This window comes from Ascidiella aspersa, chromosome 1 (assembly GCF_963924565.1).
Source record: "Ascidiella aspersa chromosome 1, kaAscAspe10.2, whole genome shotgun sequence".
Lineage (NCBI taxonomy): Eukaryota > Metazoa > Chordata > Ascidiacea > Phlebobranchia > Ascidiidae > Ascidiella > Ascidiella aspersa.
This window is the reverse complement of record NC_139447.1, coordinates 19,828,294-19,846,580: the sequence shown is the minus strand read 5'-3', so window position 1 is coordinate 19,846,580 and position 18,287 is coordinate 19,828,294. Positions and strand designations below refer to the sequence as shown.

At 35.1% G+C, this 18,287-nt stretch overlaps 1 protein-coding gene across 1 annotated transcript; it reads left to right on the top strand.

Moving 5' to 3' along the window:
• The first annotated feature begins 227 nt into the window (after window positions 1-227).
• LOC146168194 (progranulin-like) lies at window positions 228-16,795 on the top strand. The gene is made up of 5 exons (XM_083389127.1): window positions 228-542; window positions 4,498-4,577; window positions 6,496-6,604; window positions 12,937-13,082; window positions 13,164-16,795. The coding sequence occupies exons 1-5, from the start codon at window positions 440-442 to the stop codon at window positions 13,296-13,298; spliced, it is 573 nt and encodes a 190-aa protein (XP_083245253.1). The 5' UTR covers window positions 228-439; the 3' UTR covers window positions 13,299-16,795.
• The last annotated feature ends 1,492 nt before the right edge of the window (window positions 16,796-18,287 follow it).

Below are 18,287 nucleotides of genomic sequence, written 5' to 3'. Positions count from 1 at the left end.
GTAAGTTTTCAAAGGTGCTTTATTGTACATCTGCTTAGGGTAATTTGACAATCAGGGATCTGAATTAAAAAGTAGCAATATCTGCATTGAAAAGTAGTAACAAAAAATTAATTTATGGATTTATATTCGGTGACCTGTTTTACTCCAAGCTGGGAGTTTGGTGCATCTTGTCACCCCGATTTTGGGGGCCCCTAAAAACATAAACAACTCAAATAAAATAATATTTCAACCTTGTTGGAAACCAGATTTTGCCAGATGAGCTAGAGCTTTTACGGTTGATATGTAGACCCCAAACATCACAAATGAATTATGTTTGTTTCTAATTTTCTCCCAGTGGGAATACTACTTTGGTAGTGTGCTCCTCACTTTGCTAAGAAATTGAATTTTTTTTTTATACCCAAAAACTTTGTTATTTCAGATTTTAAACAAAAATTGTTCGATGTATTATCTGTTTGTATGTCAACTGTTTTTTCTACCATTTCATTGTGTGCCTGTTCTTTCAAAGAGTGTTCATGTAGTTCCTTTAACAACTAAAATTGTAGGTAGGTGGAAAATGTATTCAATTAAAATTTTCAAATTACATTGTGGTAGTATTGAGAAGTTTAGACAGTGTGAATATCATAAAATGTATTTTTTTTGCAAGTGACTTCCCAAGCATTCTAGAATAATAGGTTTCGCTTGAATCTAGAATAACTACTCCATAATATTGAACCCTAGTATATTTTATTAACTATTTTTTTTATTCTATAGTGACCAAACATAATATATCCTTTATAACAAAAACAACTGTTTGTTAAATAAACCATATTGTAAAAAACATAAAACATAATAGAAACACACTTCCAAACTAAAAAAAATCCTAAATTTGATTTTGTTTCAGTGTGCACTTTTTGTTAAAATATCATTTATCACAAAACTGATTTGCTAATAAAAAAATAAATAGTTTTAAAACCATTCATCTTTTGTACTGCATAACATTATACAAAAAAAACTAAAAAATGATCCGAACCAGGTTGTTGTTGAAACTTACTAATTTTTTGTTGCTCTCATAGGTAAGTGCAATGCACACAATGGACTTTTACAAATTTTGTCTATTTTTTAAAACTTTGTTGTGTTTTCTACTACTATGTAATCTTTTAAGCAAACAATATACTGTAAAGAATACAAATCCAGTACTTTATTACCATTGCACAATAACGCTGTGCGTAACCTTATTGAAAGTTGACCTTGAGTAACCCATAGCATGTTTGGTCTGGGGTCAGTGCGTTTTGCGATATAATCAGCGTTATCATCTGCTAAAACCAAAAATAAGCATAGTGCTCTGTGACATTATTTTGGCTAAATTCTTCAGTTTAATGATTCAAACTGCCAAAGATTGTAATAAAAGCATATAAATATCAGTTTTTCATGTTTAGCATCAAAACAGACAGTTGTTTTGAAGAAAAAGTTAACTTACAAAAAAGTAATAGGTTAGTTTTATTACAAGGCACAAGCTACCACCATGTATGCTACAATAATTTTGGAATTCTCAACGCATTGCTATTACACCATGTGATGCATTGTTAGTATAATCCGGTCAAAGAACTCTTCTAGGATAATTTAATTAAATAAAGTTTTTCGCTAAGCCACAAAAAATGATAAAAAACTTTCTTGGAAACAAAATCAAGCCAAACTAAGCACACACCTCAAAAATAGACATGTTTCTAAGAATAACGTACATAAGTGTTTTCTAAGACACTGAACAAGTACAAATCTTGAAATTAAGCACGGAATGGCAACCCTGATGGATATAATGCTACTTATGCAACTTACATTTTTATGGAAATTGCCAATTTCTGTACCTGGCATTACATGTTAGTCGTTGCCCAATAACACTAAAATTGACATGTAATAATGATGAGGCATAGGTTTATATTGAAAAGTAATTGGCTTCCAAAAAAATTCTTGAGCCGCCATACTTGGCCTAAATCAACCACTATAAATGTTTTGCCGTGCAGCAAAAATGGACATCAATCCAAATTTAGTTGACCAGCTCTTTTTGTTATATAATGCAATTGCATTTGCTCATAAAATTACTAAAATGAACAACTATCTAGTAATTTAATGAATTAATAATTTATGTGTAATAATCTTGTTTGTATTATGGATTGGTACACATCCCACTAGACCAGCGGTTTGCAAAGTATAGGTCGCACACTGCCACAGGGACAATTTAATTTTTCTGAAAATGGGTCTGTTTGATTCCTTCAAAGTTTGAACTTTGTTTATTCCAATAGGGCTGAATTATTCCATCGTAAGCATTTATTTGGGTTGATATTGTTGAATGTAATTATTGCCTCATAAGTAGTTTTGGTGGTATTCAAGTCGCTTCGTTCAACAAATTATAGTTCACAAGTCAAGTTTAAGTTCGCATTCAAGTTTAGCTAAATACAAAATTTCGCAATTTACAGATGTTTCAGCAATAACTCAAGGTGTAAAAATCAAGTGAAGATAAAAGCGATAAAACATAAAAAGAAATGAAAAAAGAACAAAAACTAGCAGCGAAAAAAGGCGATATATGGGTCAGTGCGTACCACTAGGTATTAAAAAGATATAAAGGTGCCGAGGTTGTATCTAGATTAAGTTCTAGTTTGTGATGTTAGATCATCAGAGACTCCAGCAAAAAAATACGATATTTGTCATGCCGTGAACCCAATATTTCCGGTTTGTTGAAATTATCCTTATGTGTAAGATTGGCGAGCAAATGAGCACAAACTTCCAACTTAGGTGACGACTGGTGTTCTTTCATACGCGTGTTTCGTTGCGTTTGGCGGATGTATGTCTGGTTGCAGCTGAATAGTTTAGTAAATGGGTCTTCCCAAAACCATAATTTTGACAGCTTTTATTATGTAACTATGAAAGTTTTTCACTTCTGTAAATCTATCCCATTAATTTAAAAAATTTTCCGGTTATGACCAAATAGATGCAATTTTCTTTGTGTTTTGAACCATAATCCTGTGTTTTATATATATATATATATATATATATTTTGTGCACTAGTGGGTTAAAAAACAACAGTTTTTTTTTTTAATTAAGTGTTTTATGATGTAACTTTGTGACAAAACCCCTAACGTCAGTTAAGTAATACCCTAATAAACCATTGTAAACCGTTTGTTAGGACTTCACTAAATTCACTTTAAACCAGTGGTTCTTAATCTTTTTTCAGCTGTGCCCCCCTTTGTTAGTTTTCCTATGCCTTGCGCCCCCTTCGAAAAGCAATTCGGCATTTTTTAAGTAAATATCACTGAGACAACAAGAAAATAGTGAAGTGTGTTGTTGTTCGAACAAATTTCAGTTTTATTGAGTTGAATTGTCTAAACTCCAGGGGTGACGAACCTATTTGCTGTCGCGGGCCACTTTATCAGTTACCGCTGAGTAAGCGGGCCAAAACCTGTTAAAAGCAAAGGCAAGCTAAGCTTACACTCAACAGCCTGCTACTGCAACAGACTGGCTCATGGTGTTAAATTATTATTAGTATACTTTATGACACAACAATGAATAAACAGTTCAATCCTGAATTGATAGTTACTGTATGGATTTACACAACCGTTTCTACATTTCATACATGATCTACGCATTATTCATTCCAGCTATCAGCCTTTTTTTTTTTTGACATCGCATCGCTAAGAGTAGAAGCGGGTCAAAGAATTCAAGACTGTTGTGGTACACTTGCGGGCCACATGTTCATCACCCCTGGTCTAAAATGTATAGTTTAGGAGAATTTTCGCATTGGACACGCAACAAATTGCTCTACTCGACTCAAGCTGATTGTGACGAACGTGTTGTGATGGCATAGACTTCACAGTTCTAAGGCTGTGAAGTTGAGCGAAAAAATTAAAAATTGCGTTATGGTGTTTCAAAAGATGTAACGACACACAATACAACAGCAATATTGCAAAAACATTATAGATTTGCGCAAAAAAGTTCGCGTCCCCCTGTAGCCAGTTATCATGTATAAAATATGGATCGAAAGGGGGATAATTTTTATCGTTTATCTGTAAGTTAGCAAAACTGTAATTAAATAGGGCTGTTATACCTTCGATGATATGTGTATTACTAATAAACATAAAACATCCAATGGCACTCAAAGAGACTTTCTGCTAAAAAAAAAGTCAACAAAGGTAGAAAATAAAAGATTCGCGCGGAGTTGAGATTTGAATTTTGTAAGAAAAAGAAGCAACATTTATTTTTTTTGGCTTGCATTCACTTACATGAAAAAAGTTTAGTGGTAAAACTGATAACAACTGCCCTTGCATAATGATAGCTTTTAAACCTCTGCCCTTGCGTAATGATAGCTTTTAAAAACCTGTAACCAAAATTAAACATTTTTCAGCTGTTAGCATTACCATGTTCTCAAATTTTGACATACAGCAGACATAACTATATGTAAATACATTTGTTTAACAGAATTTAATAGACCAGTAACATGTTGACAGGTAGCATTTATTTTTACTTTAGCTGCAAATGAAGTTTTTGATATTGGAACAACATGTTATAAGCTGCCATCTGGATTGTATGGATATTGTCCCACACCACATGTAAGTTATTGTTTGTTGTTGTTTTTTTACTTTAGCAATGTTTTTCAATTGTTATATCAAATTTATGTGGAGCTATGTGCTGTGCCACTGTCTATGTTTTTGGCAAACAAAATAAATAATGGGGTTTTTATTTTAGGTAAATCTAATACTGATTTGCTATGACAGGGTGGTCCAAGGTTGTCAGCATGGCGAGCCACAATAATTCTTGAATGTTCTTTGCGGGCCATATACAGTAGGCTACATGCGTGACACTGGCGGATCAACGATACTCGTTTGGTCAGGGCTTGGAACGTTAAATGGTGACGTCACAAAGCTTTTTTTTCAATAAAACGTAACGTTGTAAGACATAATATAAGTTACAGAAACCTGCTTCTCTCTCAGAAATTGTGCGCAAATGTGAAGATGAAATTGATTGTTTATGAGACCGAAAAAAAAGTGCATGCAAAACACGAAAAATGTGTAGGCCTACCGATAGTTGACAAAACTTTTAAATTAGAAGACGTCACTGTAAAAACATTCGTAAAATATAAAAACAAAAAAAACATTTCGTAAAATAAATATTTGCCGAATAAAAGAGCCTAGTGTTTATCTCGTTAAAATTTTAACACAATTGCCAATTGCAAAAAATTATCGTTCCGTGTAAAATATGTTTTTAACTGGATTAATTTGGCAAAAGTTTCTTGGAAAGGGTTGGGGCGTTAGCCTATATCAGGGGTGGCCAACCTCCGGCTCGCAAGAACATTAGTACAATAATATTTTAAAGATTCGTCTATTATTTGCCTTAAAGAAAAGATATAAAATTCATTGTAGTTGTTTGTAATATTGTAAACTGACTAAAATGTCTTTCATTGACCTGGCAATGTTCCACAAAATATAGGTTTCTTTGTCAAGATGGAAGATTTCAGTCTGTAGTGCAAATATTTTAAAATGCGGAAACATGCCTGAATTTTTTGACGAAGGTACAAGCTTACATGATATTGTCTACTCTAGGGCTCTAGGCTATGTTTATTTACTTTCTGTAAAACCACATGGGGTCACATGTAAGAAAATAACCCCAGAGTAATTTTAAGATAACATTTATAAAAGTTGACCTATTGCAAAACAATATAACATTACAAATAGTTAGTTGTTTAAAAGAATGTGGATCTGTCATATTTTACTGAAATGTGAGTTAATGCACAGGCCATACAATGCTGTTTTAGATTACTTACAGAACATAAATTTTTAACTTAAAAATGTCTGTGAAAAAGTGTGAATGAAACGACTGGCAAAATGCAGAAAACTACAATATTTTCTCATCAAACTACAATATTTTCTCAAATGCTTGTTTCAAGTTTGTTCACAACTAGCTGGCCTTAAATATTGTAATAATATTTTATTTACAAGTTAAAGTTGTAGCAAATGCTTTATGGTTTTAACCTAAACCTATTTTAAGTAAAAAAATAACCTCTTTTACATGGGCAGAATTGAATACCACTCTGTTTCTTTCTTACTTACACACATGCATTTGTTCAGCTAGACTTATTAGGAAAGTCACAAACCAGCTATACGAAGCAGGCTACACAGACAATTTGTTATTCAAGATGTTGTTGGTTTAAACTTTGGTTATGCAATAGTACTAATCAAAGCTTCCGATATCTAACAACAGGATTCTACAGATAAGAATAACACCTGCAAATAATGGCAGCTTTTAAACACTTTCCAGGCAGAGGTTTGCCTTGACAGTAGTAGTAAATTGAACAAAGTTCCAAAATTTTGGTATATGTAGAAAGTTGGCCAAAAGTTAAGGCCATAGCCTTGCCTTATTACCCATTGCTTTTGTACTAACATGTCCATGTGGCTTCAACCGTACACAGGCCACATAATAATGCTAATGGAATAAAACTAAAAAACATAGATTTGTTTTTCTCATTGTTAGGCAGTATGCTGCAGTGATAAGATACATTGTTGTCCTCATGGATATATTTGTTTTTCTGGTGGAAGAACATGCAACAAAATGCCAGTTGAACCCCTATTGCATGAGATATGTGAGTTATTGTTATTAATATAAAGTAATATACTGTTTGACAAACATTTTGAATATAGGCAATATCTGTAAAGATAATATTACTTGAAATAAGAAACAAATGAAACACCAAAAAAAAAAAAAAAAAAGTTTGACAAGCAGAAACCTGCTGTCAAAGCCTTCGGGTTTCCTACAGCAGTATGGCAGAAAGCTGGCGACTTGGCGTCTAAGTCGGCCGAAGAATCAGACAGAAAACCGAATAAATTGGCCAAAGGAAAAGTTTTTTTTTTTAAATTATTATTATTATTTTTTTTTTTTAATTTTTTTTGAAAGATCGATTTTCCAAAAAGAACTTGTGCTTGTTCTACACATATTCAATCAAATATGTTTTCAAAATGCTTTATATGTAGGAACATTATGCTCTAAAATTGGCAATAATTAATTTTTTTGTGCCATTCTGGAAAAAAGTTACGAAAGTACGAAGCACGTTGTTTAGCCGGGAAAAGACAGTGTTAAGCACATAGATTGTTCATTAGTTTAAAAAGTACTAAATTGTTGTGTATTTGCAGTTTTACTTTGATTTGACAAAAGTACTTCTTTATTGAGTTAAAAAAGCAAACATGATTTTCGCGCTTGGCGCGAACTCCTGCCTCCTTTCGCTATGGTTGTGTCTCTCAAGAATATACATTTTTACACCATGAAAACTTTAAGCAAGACAGATTTCTTGCAACTTCTTATCAATTTTTGTGCAGTAGCGGCCATTAGAAGGCTGCAGCCGGTTATCGCGTTCTCCTGTTATTCGCGCCTTGTTACCTTTTTTCGCCTCGTTTTGCTACCTTGGTTTTTTTTAAACTAGAACACATAAATATATACATAACAAAAGGTCACATAGCAAATGTGAAATAAAAATACTCTAGGAAAGCCGATTCTTTTTCTGTTTATTTATAAATTGCAAAAATGGAATTTGAGTAGGTCCATTTTAGTCTTGATGCTATCTAAACAAAATCGAGCATTCGCTAACTGCAATTTAGGTTTCCATATATTAACAGAAAAATCTATTTTTTTTAAAACATTCTCAAAGCTGGATAAAACTCATTACATTCCTGCTAAGATTTTCATTTCTGTGGTTAAAGTTTGCGAAAAATCTAATTTTGTTCTAGAGCAGTGGTTCTCAAACTTTTTTGAGCACGACCCAAATCTGAGTTTTATGAGCATCTCACGACCCAAGCCTCAAACATCAAAAAATGTACTTTTTCTGATATGTGTGAAATAGAAAAAGACACAGACAACCAGATGTAGTACACAGTTCTATGAAACAATGATTGATTTATTTTAGTGTGATTGGTGAAACTGAACTTTTTTCCTTTATAATATCAGCGTGGCTTGTTTGGTTACTAAAAGCTTACACCAGTTTTAGCAGCTACTGTAGTTGACTATGGCTATACTGTAGTTGGCTGCCATCCAAACGTTCATAAAACCACTTATGATGCAATAATCCAGGTTACAGATTTGAAGACACGTGAAAAGCTTATGATGCAATGATACAGTTATGGTTGAATTGAAAATATTTGAAAAATAAAATGAAAAAAGTTTGTTTGCGCAGGATTGAATCACCATATAGCGACCCATTTTTTGACCCCGCGCGACCCATGTTTGGGTCGCGACCCATACTTTGAGAACCACTGTTCTAGAGGGATATGGCTATGTGCCCAACCTAACTGCCCCTTGCTATTGTGTTTTGCTTTAGTTTTAAAATTGGCATTTTAGGAGTAAAAAACAACAAACAAATTATGTAGAAGTAAAACTGTGTACAATTAATGAGGCATAATTGAAACTTGTCGCGACACCCAGTTTGAAAAGCTTTGGCCTAGTGCATTTAAGGTCGTTTTGTAAAGCAGCCAAAAAAGTAGTAAAATATTTTTGATTGGTCAAAAAATGTTACATCCCACAGCCAGCAACCACGTGACGCTTAGCTAGCGATTTAAGTGGTTGGCAGATATAACTCCTGTTTCAGGCATAGACACCATGCGTGGGTGTGCAGAACGTTTTAGGTCACCCTGGAATTTGACGAAACTCCTACTTGCATTAGTGAAAACTACAATACAGATATACAGATACGCCTCCAGTAGCACAGTATAGCTTCACCAACAATGTGCGAAGCCTGAATTACAGCATTGAGAAGAACCACCTGCGAGGGTGTTTATTCACACCTACAAATCTATAAACTGAACGCTGAAATGACAAAATACAAATTCTGCGCTAGGAGTTGCTTCTGTGGTAAAATATGCGCCAGGCAGGGGTAAAAATAAAATCATTTTGTTACCGGAACGCATTTAATATTCTGAGATAGCGTCACTAACTAACGTCATAACGGAACGTCTGAAACAAGTAAGCTTAGGAAACCTGAGGTTATCGTTCAATGTTGTGCATGAATATGTTGCTGAATTCCTAGCCCACCTAGACATATTCAAGGAGATAGCTAGATGGCCTGACGAAAAAGAAACATGGCCTAGTACAAAAATGTCATGTTTACCGGTACGGCATACCTGCAAAAATTATTTTGCCGAAACGGCGTTCCGGCTTACTTTCGCCACTTGCGCGAAGTCATCCATTAACCTAAAATAGACAAACCGTCAACCTGTTTTACTGACTTTAAAACGCCGCATAACACACGTAACATTTCATAAATGTTGAAAAGCCCTGTGAGGTTCGGGACCGAAAAACACTGTACCTCTCGTTTTCGTTATTAGATTAACATAAAAATACAACTTTTCCTCTTTTAGGTTTAATTCCAAGTGTTATCTCTTATAATAAATGGCAAAGTTTGTCCGCCAGACGACACATGTTCGCGGTCGCTGACATGTAATCTTAAAGAGTCCGACATATCGCAACGTCATCGTCGCCTAACAAAAGGAGCGGCGACGCCAAAGTGTCGTAAAACTTTTGACGTAACCGCGCAAAACTTTTTTCAAGCGCAGTTACCTGCGTGGACATGAAATTAAAATAGGTATATTGCCTTGATAAAAATAAATTTTATGTTTTCACCTTGAGACTCTTCATGTTTAAGCTACAGCTTAAGGTTCTACGTTTGTGAGTGGTTCCCTAACGATATATGGTAAGGTTTTCGTTACGTGAAATATGTTTGACGTGCTTAGCCGTTGGGTATTTAGTCGTTCCATTTCAAATAAACACACAATATTGCAATTTGGATACATAGTAGCCTACTGTTTTAACAAAATGTAGAATTTATGGAAATTTAAGTTTCCGATTAAATGCCACTTCCACCACAGGCTAAAAGGTATGACTCCCAATTGTGAGGAAGCATTTCGTTAACCCATTTCAGGGACAATCAGCAAAAAATAGTCAAGGGACGACCAACGCATATGCTGTATAACAATTAGGCTAATGTTTCCCATTAATAGAAATGGAAAGTCCGTACGTAGCTCGAATAAACTGATTTGGGGGGCACTTGGAAAACGAATTTTGTAAAGAAACAACATTAAATTTGTTTTGCTTGTGCACTTTCGTGAAAAAATGTGTGCAGCTGCCCATTATAAAAAACACCTTGCGGGAACACTGATCCAGCCATTACTTTTTCACATAATTAAATGACATGTTTAGGTTGGTTGCTTGTTACATAGCAACCCCTTTTCCAGGCCAAAAATAGACGATTCAGGGTTGTTCCTAAGCAAAAATTTACGGCTATCAATCAGCACTCGCCCGGACGAAATAACACTCGCCAAATTTGTTGGCACGCAGTCTGCAAATTTCCATTCTAGCGCGGTAATTTCTTGGGTTATCGTTAACCTGGCGTATGGTTTCTATACGTAAACATTAGTTTTTATAAAAGTCTGGTCGTTTATTTCCATGCATGGATGAACAAATTAATGACCCATAAAGCAGTTTACGCTTAAAAGAAAGTTTTTAGCCGAAATATTTTTTTATAATCTATAATGAAAATAAATAATACTGACAATTTAATAGCCACGACATGCCTGTTTTCCATTTTTTTTTTTTCAAAATGCTTGCGCTCTCTTTTTGTATTTTGGTTTACTGTGCTTAAAGGACGTTTCACCGCAGGTTGCTTCGCGCCACAAACAAAACGCCATATTTCGCCCAACACTAAGTTACTGGCTGAACCGCAAATAATGACTAAATAATTTTAAATTTACAACTAAACCATTCATTCGCAAACTTAACAACCACATGCACCAGAGGTTCTGTGTTGCGCGACGCCCTATAGTGGGTCGTTCGATTTTCCAAGGGCGTCGGCAAGCTTTGGCTTGGTTGACCGCTATGAACTTAAGAGATTGCAACAACATACTTACGTAGACTAATTGCTAATTCTCGGGTGTAGTTAAGTAGGCGGTATTTTGAAATACCGTAGTGTTCAGTGGGCTGTTTCGGTCCCTCAAAACATCTTAAAAAACACTACTTACAAATAAAATAAGACATTTGTATTCGAACTTATTGTTGCCAAAAACTACAGCAATTGCTTATAATATTCCTATATAAACAATTCAATAAATATAGAAAAGTAAAATTCTTATCGCTGGGTACATCGCAGGTTCAGTAAACTCTTCAAAAAGGCGTCAACGACCAGGTTAAAGATTTAAAAATTAACAACGTAAAGGTTAAGCATTAAACCTTTGACTATTTACCACTGCAGCAATGAAGTCTTTGATTGTTGGCCGTCTTTATTACGATCATACAACGGGACAAAGAATCTTTATTACGAGCTTCGAACGTGACTTCGATTAACCTTATTATTTGTGTAGTGTTGAATATATTTGCTCCTTAGTGTATAAGGAAATAACTGGCGCTAAGTAATATTTCGCTTAGTGGTGGTGCTTAACACAAGTTGTCCTTCACCATCTAATTAATTTTTTCGCCGAATCCACTCGCCAGTTAGGCGAGTGGGTGTCAATCAGTACTCGCCAGGAGCGATTTGTACTAGCATTGGCGAGCGGGCGAGTGCTTAAGCCCAACCCTGCGATGATTCAAATTGAAAAACAAGGAAGATGCACCCTTTAACTCTTAAGGTAGATAAAAAGGTGCCATGTGGCAATATTTGTTGGAATTTGAATAGAAAACATAAACTTTTCTAATCTCTATCAGAAATGGTATAAGAAAAAGTCAAGTGGCCTGCTCCCAAGTGTCTCTTTCTTTGAGAGAAAAACGAATCAACAAGCGCGTCGTCGCAATACTTTTTACACATTGTTATACCAATTTTCACTTTTAATCACAAGACGAATTTTTTCACGTTGTACGACATTTGGTACCGCGATTTACGTGTTTCCTGACTACATTGAATATCAAGTCGATACTGCTGCCGCATGGGTCGTATCCTAAACATACTTTGATTAAACTTTAGCTAACCTATACACGGTTATCGTACAACAAACCTTACCAAGAATAATTTGATAGTGATTTAGGCTAAATCATTATGGCTTCTCACAATGTGTTTAACCACACAAAATTTAGGCAGAGTTAAATATATTGCGTTTTTTGCAACAGTTTTAACAATTAGTACCGGGATTACATATTTGCCTGAATGTCACGCAATTATGCAAGTCTAAACAATTGCTGCTACAAGTTTTTCTCGATCAGTAAATGTCAACCGTTTTCGTTACTTAAAAGATGTGTGACCATTTCAAAAACATTACACTACATTCAGTGCCGGATTTACCATTAGGCTACTAGTGCTATAACCTTCGGCGCTGCTGGAATTCGGACCCTTATTTTTTTTAAGGTTAAATTTTTGCAAGGCTAATAGTGATACAGATCCAGTACCTGTGTATGTATGTACTTTTATTACTTTTTGTAGCTTTGTTTGCCAAACTAGACCCTTGTCTAGTAAACAGTCGTAGGCCTACAGGCCCCTAATTCGGCCCTGACTACATTTTACTTTGGTTGCATGTCAAATTATCACAATCTTTTTAAACCTTCATGTGTTTTCGTAGGAAATAACATCAAAGGAATAACATCAAATTTTGTATGTTAAATTAAACATCTTTGCACTAAATCTGAATTTTGACAAGAAATATTTGATATTCATAAAAGCAAATTTAAAAAAATCACACGACTCCGTAGTTTCCAGACCTAACCAATCACGAAATGACACTTGAAAGCTGATAAAAAAATGTGTATATACCCCGATCTGTAAACTTTTGTTGGTGATTGATTAGTACGCATTTTGTTCAAAGTGAAAAAGAACACCCTAAAATTTTAATTTTTACGCCTATGGCATCAATCGAAATTTGCAAAACGACCACATCTGTACAATATCCTCTTATTGCCTAATTTTACAGGAGTAATTTTTGTTACAAATTTCCATCATTTTATTGAATTTAGCTTTAGTTGCTGAAAAGCTCATGATGCCAAATGGTTGTAAGACAATGAGCAAGTGTACCATGTGCCCGGATGGATCAGAGTGTCCTAACTATTACACTTGTTGCCAACTTAATGGAGGTGGCTATGGTTGCTGCAAATATAATATGGTAAGGCTTTTTTGTTGAACAAATATAATTAGAGCCTGTGGTACTGAGATAGTGTAAACCACTAAATATATGTTTGTGTAGGCTATTTGTTGTTCTGACCACTTTCACTGTTGTCCACAAGGAACGCAATGTGATTTAAAGAAGCAAGTTTGTCGTTCTCAAAACAGTAAACAACTATTTGATATGCTTTATCTGCCAGCTGATCAAACGTTATAATCCGACATATTTTTTTAAGATTAAAGTTGTATCTTACTGTAATTGACTCCTGGAATACGATTTTTTAGCTTATAGTTGTAAATTCGCCTTTCTTTGTTAGTACTGTTATTTTTCAGTGTTTTTCTTGGAATACTAGAACGCTTGGCTGAGTTATAATGGTGATAATTTTAATATAAAAATGCTTTTTCACCCTGGTGCGCCGTCTTAATTTTTTAATCGTGTCGCAAAATGATTCGTTTTGTGTTTTATATTATCCCCTGACATCCGCATTCCAACTTATTGTAAAAAACATGTGGTAATTGATTATTTTTTTATGAAACATTAAAATAAATAAATTAACTCTGCTTGGCGTAAAAATTTTTGAAATCGCTTGGTGCGTCGCGACCAACATTATTTTTCAAAGGCGCCACAAGAAAAAATGCTTTATACGGTACGAAACCAACTTTAATGCGATCAGTGGCAATCTGCAAATTTCGCCTAAAATTCAAATTTTGCGCAGTTTCTCATTTAAAGTTTTTACCATGTGCGGCTTAACGCAGTCGGCATGTGACGCAGCTAATACCCAACGCAGTTGCTCTGGTGCTATACAGTTTAACGCGTCTGCTGGAAAATCGCAATTAAACACCGCGATATTAACGCCATACTTGTGCACAAGTTGTTTTATTAAAAGCGGAGCTATGCTGCTTTTTTCTAATTTGCAATAAATCTGTAAGCGGCCTGACAATATAAAGGCAATAGCAGTTTGTTTAGTTTCGATTTAGTGGAGTTACTTAGTACGGTGGTCATTGTCTGTCCCGCATATGAAAAATATCACCCGATCCGTTAGAAATTAGTGCATTTCTAAGCAAAAAATTCTACGACGTGCATCCAAAGGATCAAAAAGTCCGACTTTTAGACTTTGAGGTCTCGGACAATGCACTAATTTGACTTAACAATGTGCTTCAAAAGATTAAGTTTAATAATACTTGACCTACCTAAACCCAAACGCTAACCAGCACCCTAACCCAAATAATGTGCATTGAATTAATAATTGCATAAACGCTTTAGGCTCCAATACCTCAATTTGTGACGTAACAATCCTATGGTACCATAAACGAGAAACTATCTTATGCCCACCCGAGTTTGAGCTTTTTCACCAGCATTCAAATAATTATTACATTAACGCACATTATTTGGGTTAGGGTTCGGGTTAGCGTTTGGGTTAGGGTGGGTCAAGTGTTATTAATGCCATCTCACACTTTTTGTAATCTTTTGTGAATGTTCAACGAATATTTTCAATTTATCTACGCCGGGAGTTTACCTTAAGGTCCAAATTAGTGCATTGCCAGGACCTCAAGGTTTAAAAGTCTAGACTTTTCTGCCATTGGATGCCCTAATTGTCGTAGACCTTTTTGCTTAAAAATGTCGTACCATTTCAAAAACATCGCGCAGTATTGTAGTTTGTTTGCATGTTAAATCCTAAGAGCGCGCTGCGACTTCTCGCAAAACCTCTTGACGTATCTAGGGTAAAACGTTTCCTAACATTTATAGGGCAATAACCTGCGTGACCGTAAAAATCAAAAGTACAATGCCTTGGTAAAAATAAAATTTCGTGTGGCAAAATTTCTACTTTTATGTTGAATAGCTTTTTGTAGTTTGTTTAACCAAGTAAATGGAGACTAAATTCGCAAAATATTGCGTTTATTGCAGCGATTTCCTTAAGACACTTACACAGACAACGTACAGCAACCTTAACCGAGTATAAAATACGCAACATTTCGACTAAGTTTGCAAAATATCGCGTTTATTGCAGCGGTTTGAACACTAAGCAAATTTACTTTTCAAACGGGATTTTATTTCGTTGGATGCAGTATGGTACCTACCAGGATTACGTATTTGCTTGAATTTCGCGCAATTTGAGCAGTTGCTGCTACCACCTTTTTACGTTTGTTAGTGATTTTCGATCGACATATGTCACGGGTTTTCGTTACGTAAAGCCAAGGTTGTGTGTTAAGAAGCTTCATTTAAAATAAAACACACAGCGTTGCAATTTGGTTTGATGTTAAATACTCCAATATTTTTTTTGATCATCGGCTATAACATGCTGCTCCAGGAAGGTTATACAATGCTGGTAACACGTGATTAGTGATTAAACCAGTCACAGTGCGTTCGCGCCTTTCCTGTAGAAATCTTTTTCAGACACAAAACTGTATTTTTAGGTTATACGTTAATTTTTCGTTTTAACACTGCTTTAACCAAATGCAAAAATTTATGAGACTTTACGGAGACCAATAATTAGATCTTTAGAGCCAGGGTAAAGTTTAGGCATAAGTAAACTGTTAAATGCTGCCGTTTAAAAATATGTTTGCATTATTTATGCCCTTAAGAAGATCTCACGCTATCCGTAACACTACTTTTGCCTCAGAGCCATTTTTAGTAGGCCGCGAGTTACTTTTGAATAGTTTAGTTTTATCATGTAGTTGTCAGCCGCGTGATAGCCGTACATTCATTGCACTTTGTTTTAGAAATACATGTGGCTTAGAATTGTTAAATTGGCTCAGCTTGGAACGGCCCACGTGCCAAATGTGGTCCTGAGTTTTACGTCGTGGGCCTTTCACAGCTCTCAAAAGGGTATTTTGGGCTGCGACAAAAATAGTTTGCCGACCACCGTATTAACCAGTTAGAATAACTGGTAAATATTCTATTTAACCTGGGCAATGCCGGGTGTTTCGTCTAGTGTTACATATTACAGTGCTGTTTGTCACTATTTTTTTTTAAACAAAGCGTCGTGAGCACGTTGTTCATTTAAAATTAAAATATCCAAACTTACATCAGCTAATTAGTTTTTTTGCTTAACGCGATATGTAATGAGCATTATTGTCTCTATTATTATTAAAATTTTTGCTAACATAAACTGCTTAACTGGGTTATACAGTTTTTCACGAACTTTAGCGATATAAAAAGCTATTATTAGACGCTTTACGCGAATCTTTATGTTTGCGGAAATGTATTTTTTGTGTGAAAAAGCGTCGTCCATCTTTTTAAATGAAAAGTTTTGCTAACTAAAGCCAGATGCAGGCAATCGGGTTGAGCTTGGCGCACTGAGTTAGGCTGGACAAAGCAGGGTGTTTAACGTCCTTGTGTTAAGATGTCGCATTTTGGTTTAATTTAGTTACACAATATCTAAAAACAGAGGTCGGCAACCTACGGCCCGCGGGCCGGATCCAGCCCTCCAGTGAAAATCATCATGCCCGCAAACTCTGTACACAAGGCCATGTCCCATATTTTTAACTGTTTTAACTATACGAAAATGCACAAAATGAGTCGCGCTAAAAGCACATTACACACCTTGCCAGTAATTATTGTACTACGCTGAGTCGGACGGGGGGTAAAGGGGTTATGGTGGGGCTGCAACCCCAAGAACACATATTGTTGCTAAACCATATTTGTTATCCGAATGAGACATCACAAGTAGTAAAACTCAAGACCCCTTTCAGTTGTGTTACAGAACCCTTTCTCTTTTAACATGTACATAACGCATAACATGGATATGTCTTAATAAATAGAAACACAATGAGTTACTGTGTGTTTTTGTTAGCAAAGCTATTTTATTAAAAACAACTCAAGTATTTGGGTTGCGAGACCTCGGTAGCCTACTAGTAATTTTTGTTCGCGCCAAAAAGTATTTGCGGACCCCTGCTAACTATAGACAAAGCTTCTGTAAGAAATAAGAACATAGCCTACCATACCGTAGCGTCTCGCCTAAATGTCTTGTTGAAAGTATACGCAACTAAATTGAAATGCGAAAAAGATGAAAAAGAGAAGACATTTGGGCATTTTTGAGCGTCCTCGGAGGACCATTCACTTTAAGAAAAGAGGACATATTTTAGGCCTACTATACTTGGAGTATTAACATACAACAATAGTTTTCAAAGTTTATACCAAATGGGAAGGAAAAATAACCATACGCTTGAAATCCATAAAATATCATTAGGCCTACCAATATTATTGGGGGCGGGCGTCGATGATTTTGTAAGGGGCATATAACCTCTTACAATATATAACCTTAGAACCACAACAGCGAAAAACTTTATTTAAACTTGCCACCTAAACCAAAGAGCCACCTCCAATGTTCAAATGAGTTAAAAAAAAATATGAAAAAATACTATATTTGTTCCTAGGATTTTTTGGCTTTGGTGACCGCTAAAATTATTGAACACCCCGCAAGCAGGTTATATAAGTGTGTAGAAATAACTTTAGTTGCTAAAACAAAGTATATAGGCTATATTTGAGAGAATCGATGGATACATTTTTTCGAGGATTTTGATCTCAAGTTAGCTATGTTTCCACTCCTTTCTGTATTCTACTTTTAAAAGTATTGTTATTATACTAGGTATAGGGCCCAAGGGATGTTATGCAAATCGTGGCAAGTTTTCTGGGTAACAGTTGTTATGTGTAAACGTTTCTTGATATAGGTGCCCACTTATTTCCCTAAACAAGTTTTTTACAACTTTATTCAGCAGTGTAGAAAAAGCTAATTAGATAAATGCAATACCGGTATATACTTTGTTGTTGGGTTCAATTATAGGCTCTTAAAGTTCTTCCAATTTATACTTTTTAATGAGTTGGTTGCAATCCATCTAAAAAGTTTCCGAAATACTTCCTAATAAATTATATTTACGCAAAGCTTAAATCATGCGAAAAATCACATCAACTTAAATATTTGGTAATATAGTGTATTTATTTATTTAATTTGTATCTCTTGTGTCCATATATTTTGGAAACGCAGCAAACTTTGGAAAGATTTAATATAACTTGTTGTTCTAACCCGGTGTTTCCCAACCTGTTTTACACTAGTGCCCTCTTGGGCTCCATATTATTTCGTATCGAACCCCTCATCATGCTTTACAGTAAAGTTTTATATTAATCATTGTCTAACATTATACTTTCATTTCGATGAGCTGTCGGTTATGTTTTAGATTGTCTAAAATACATTCAATATAGGAATTT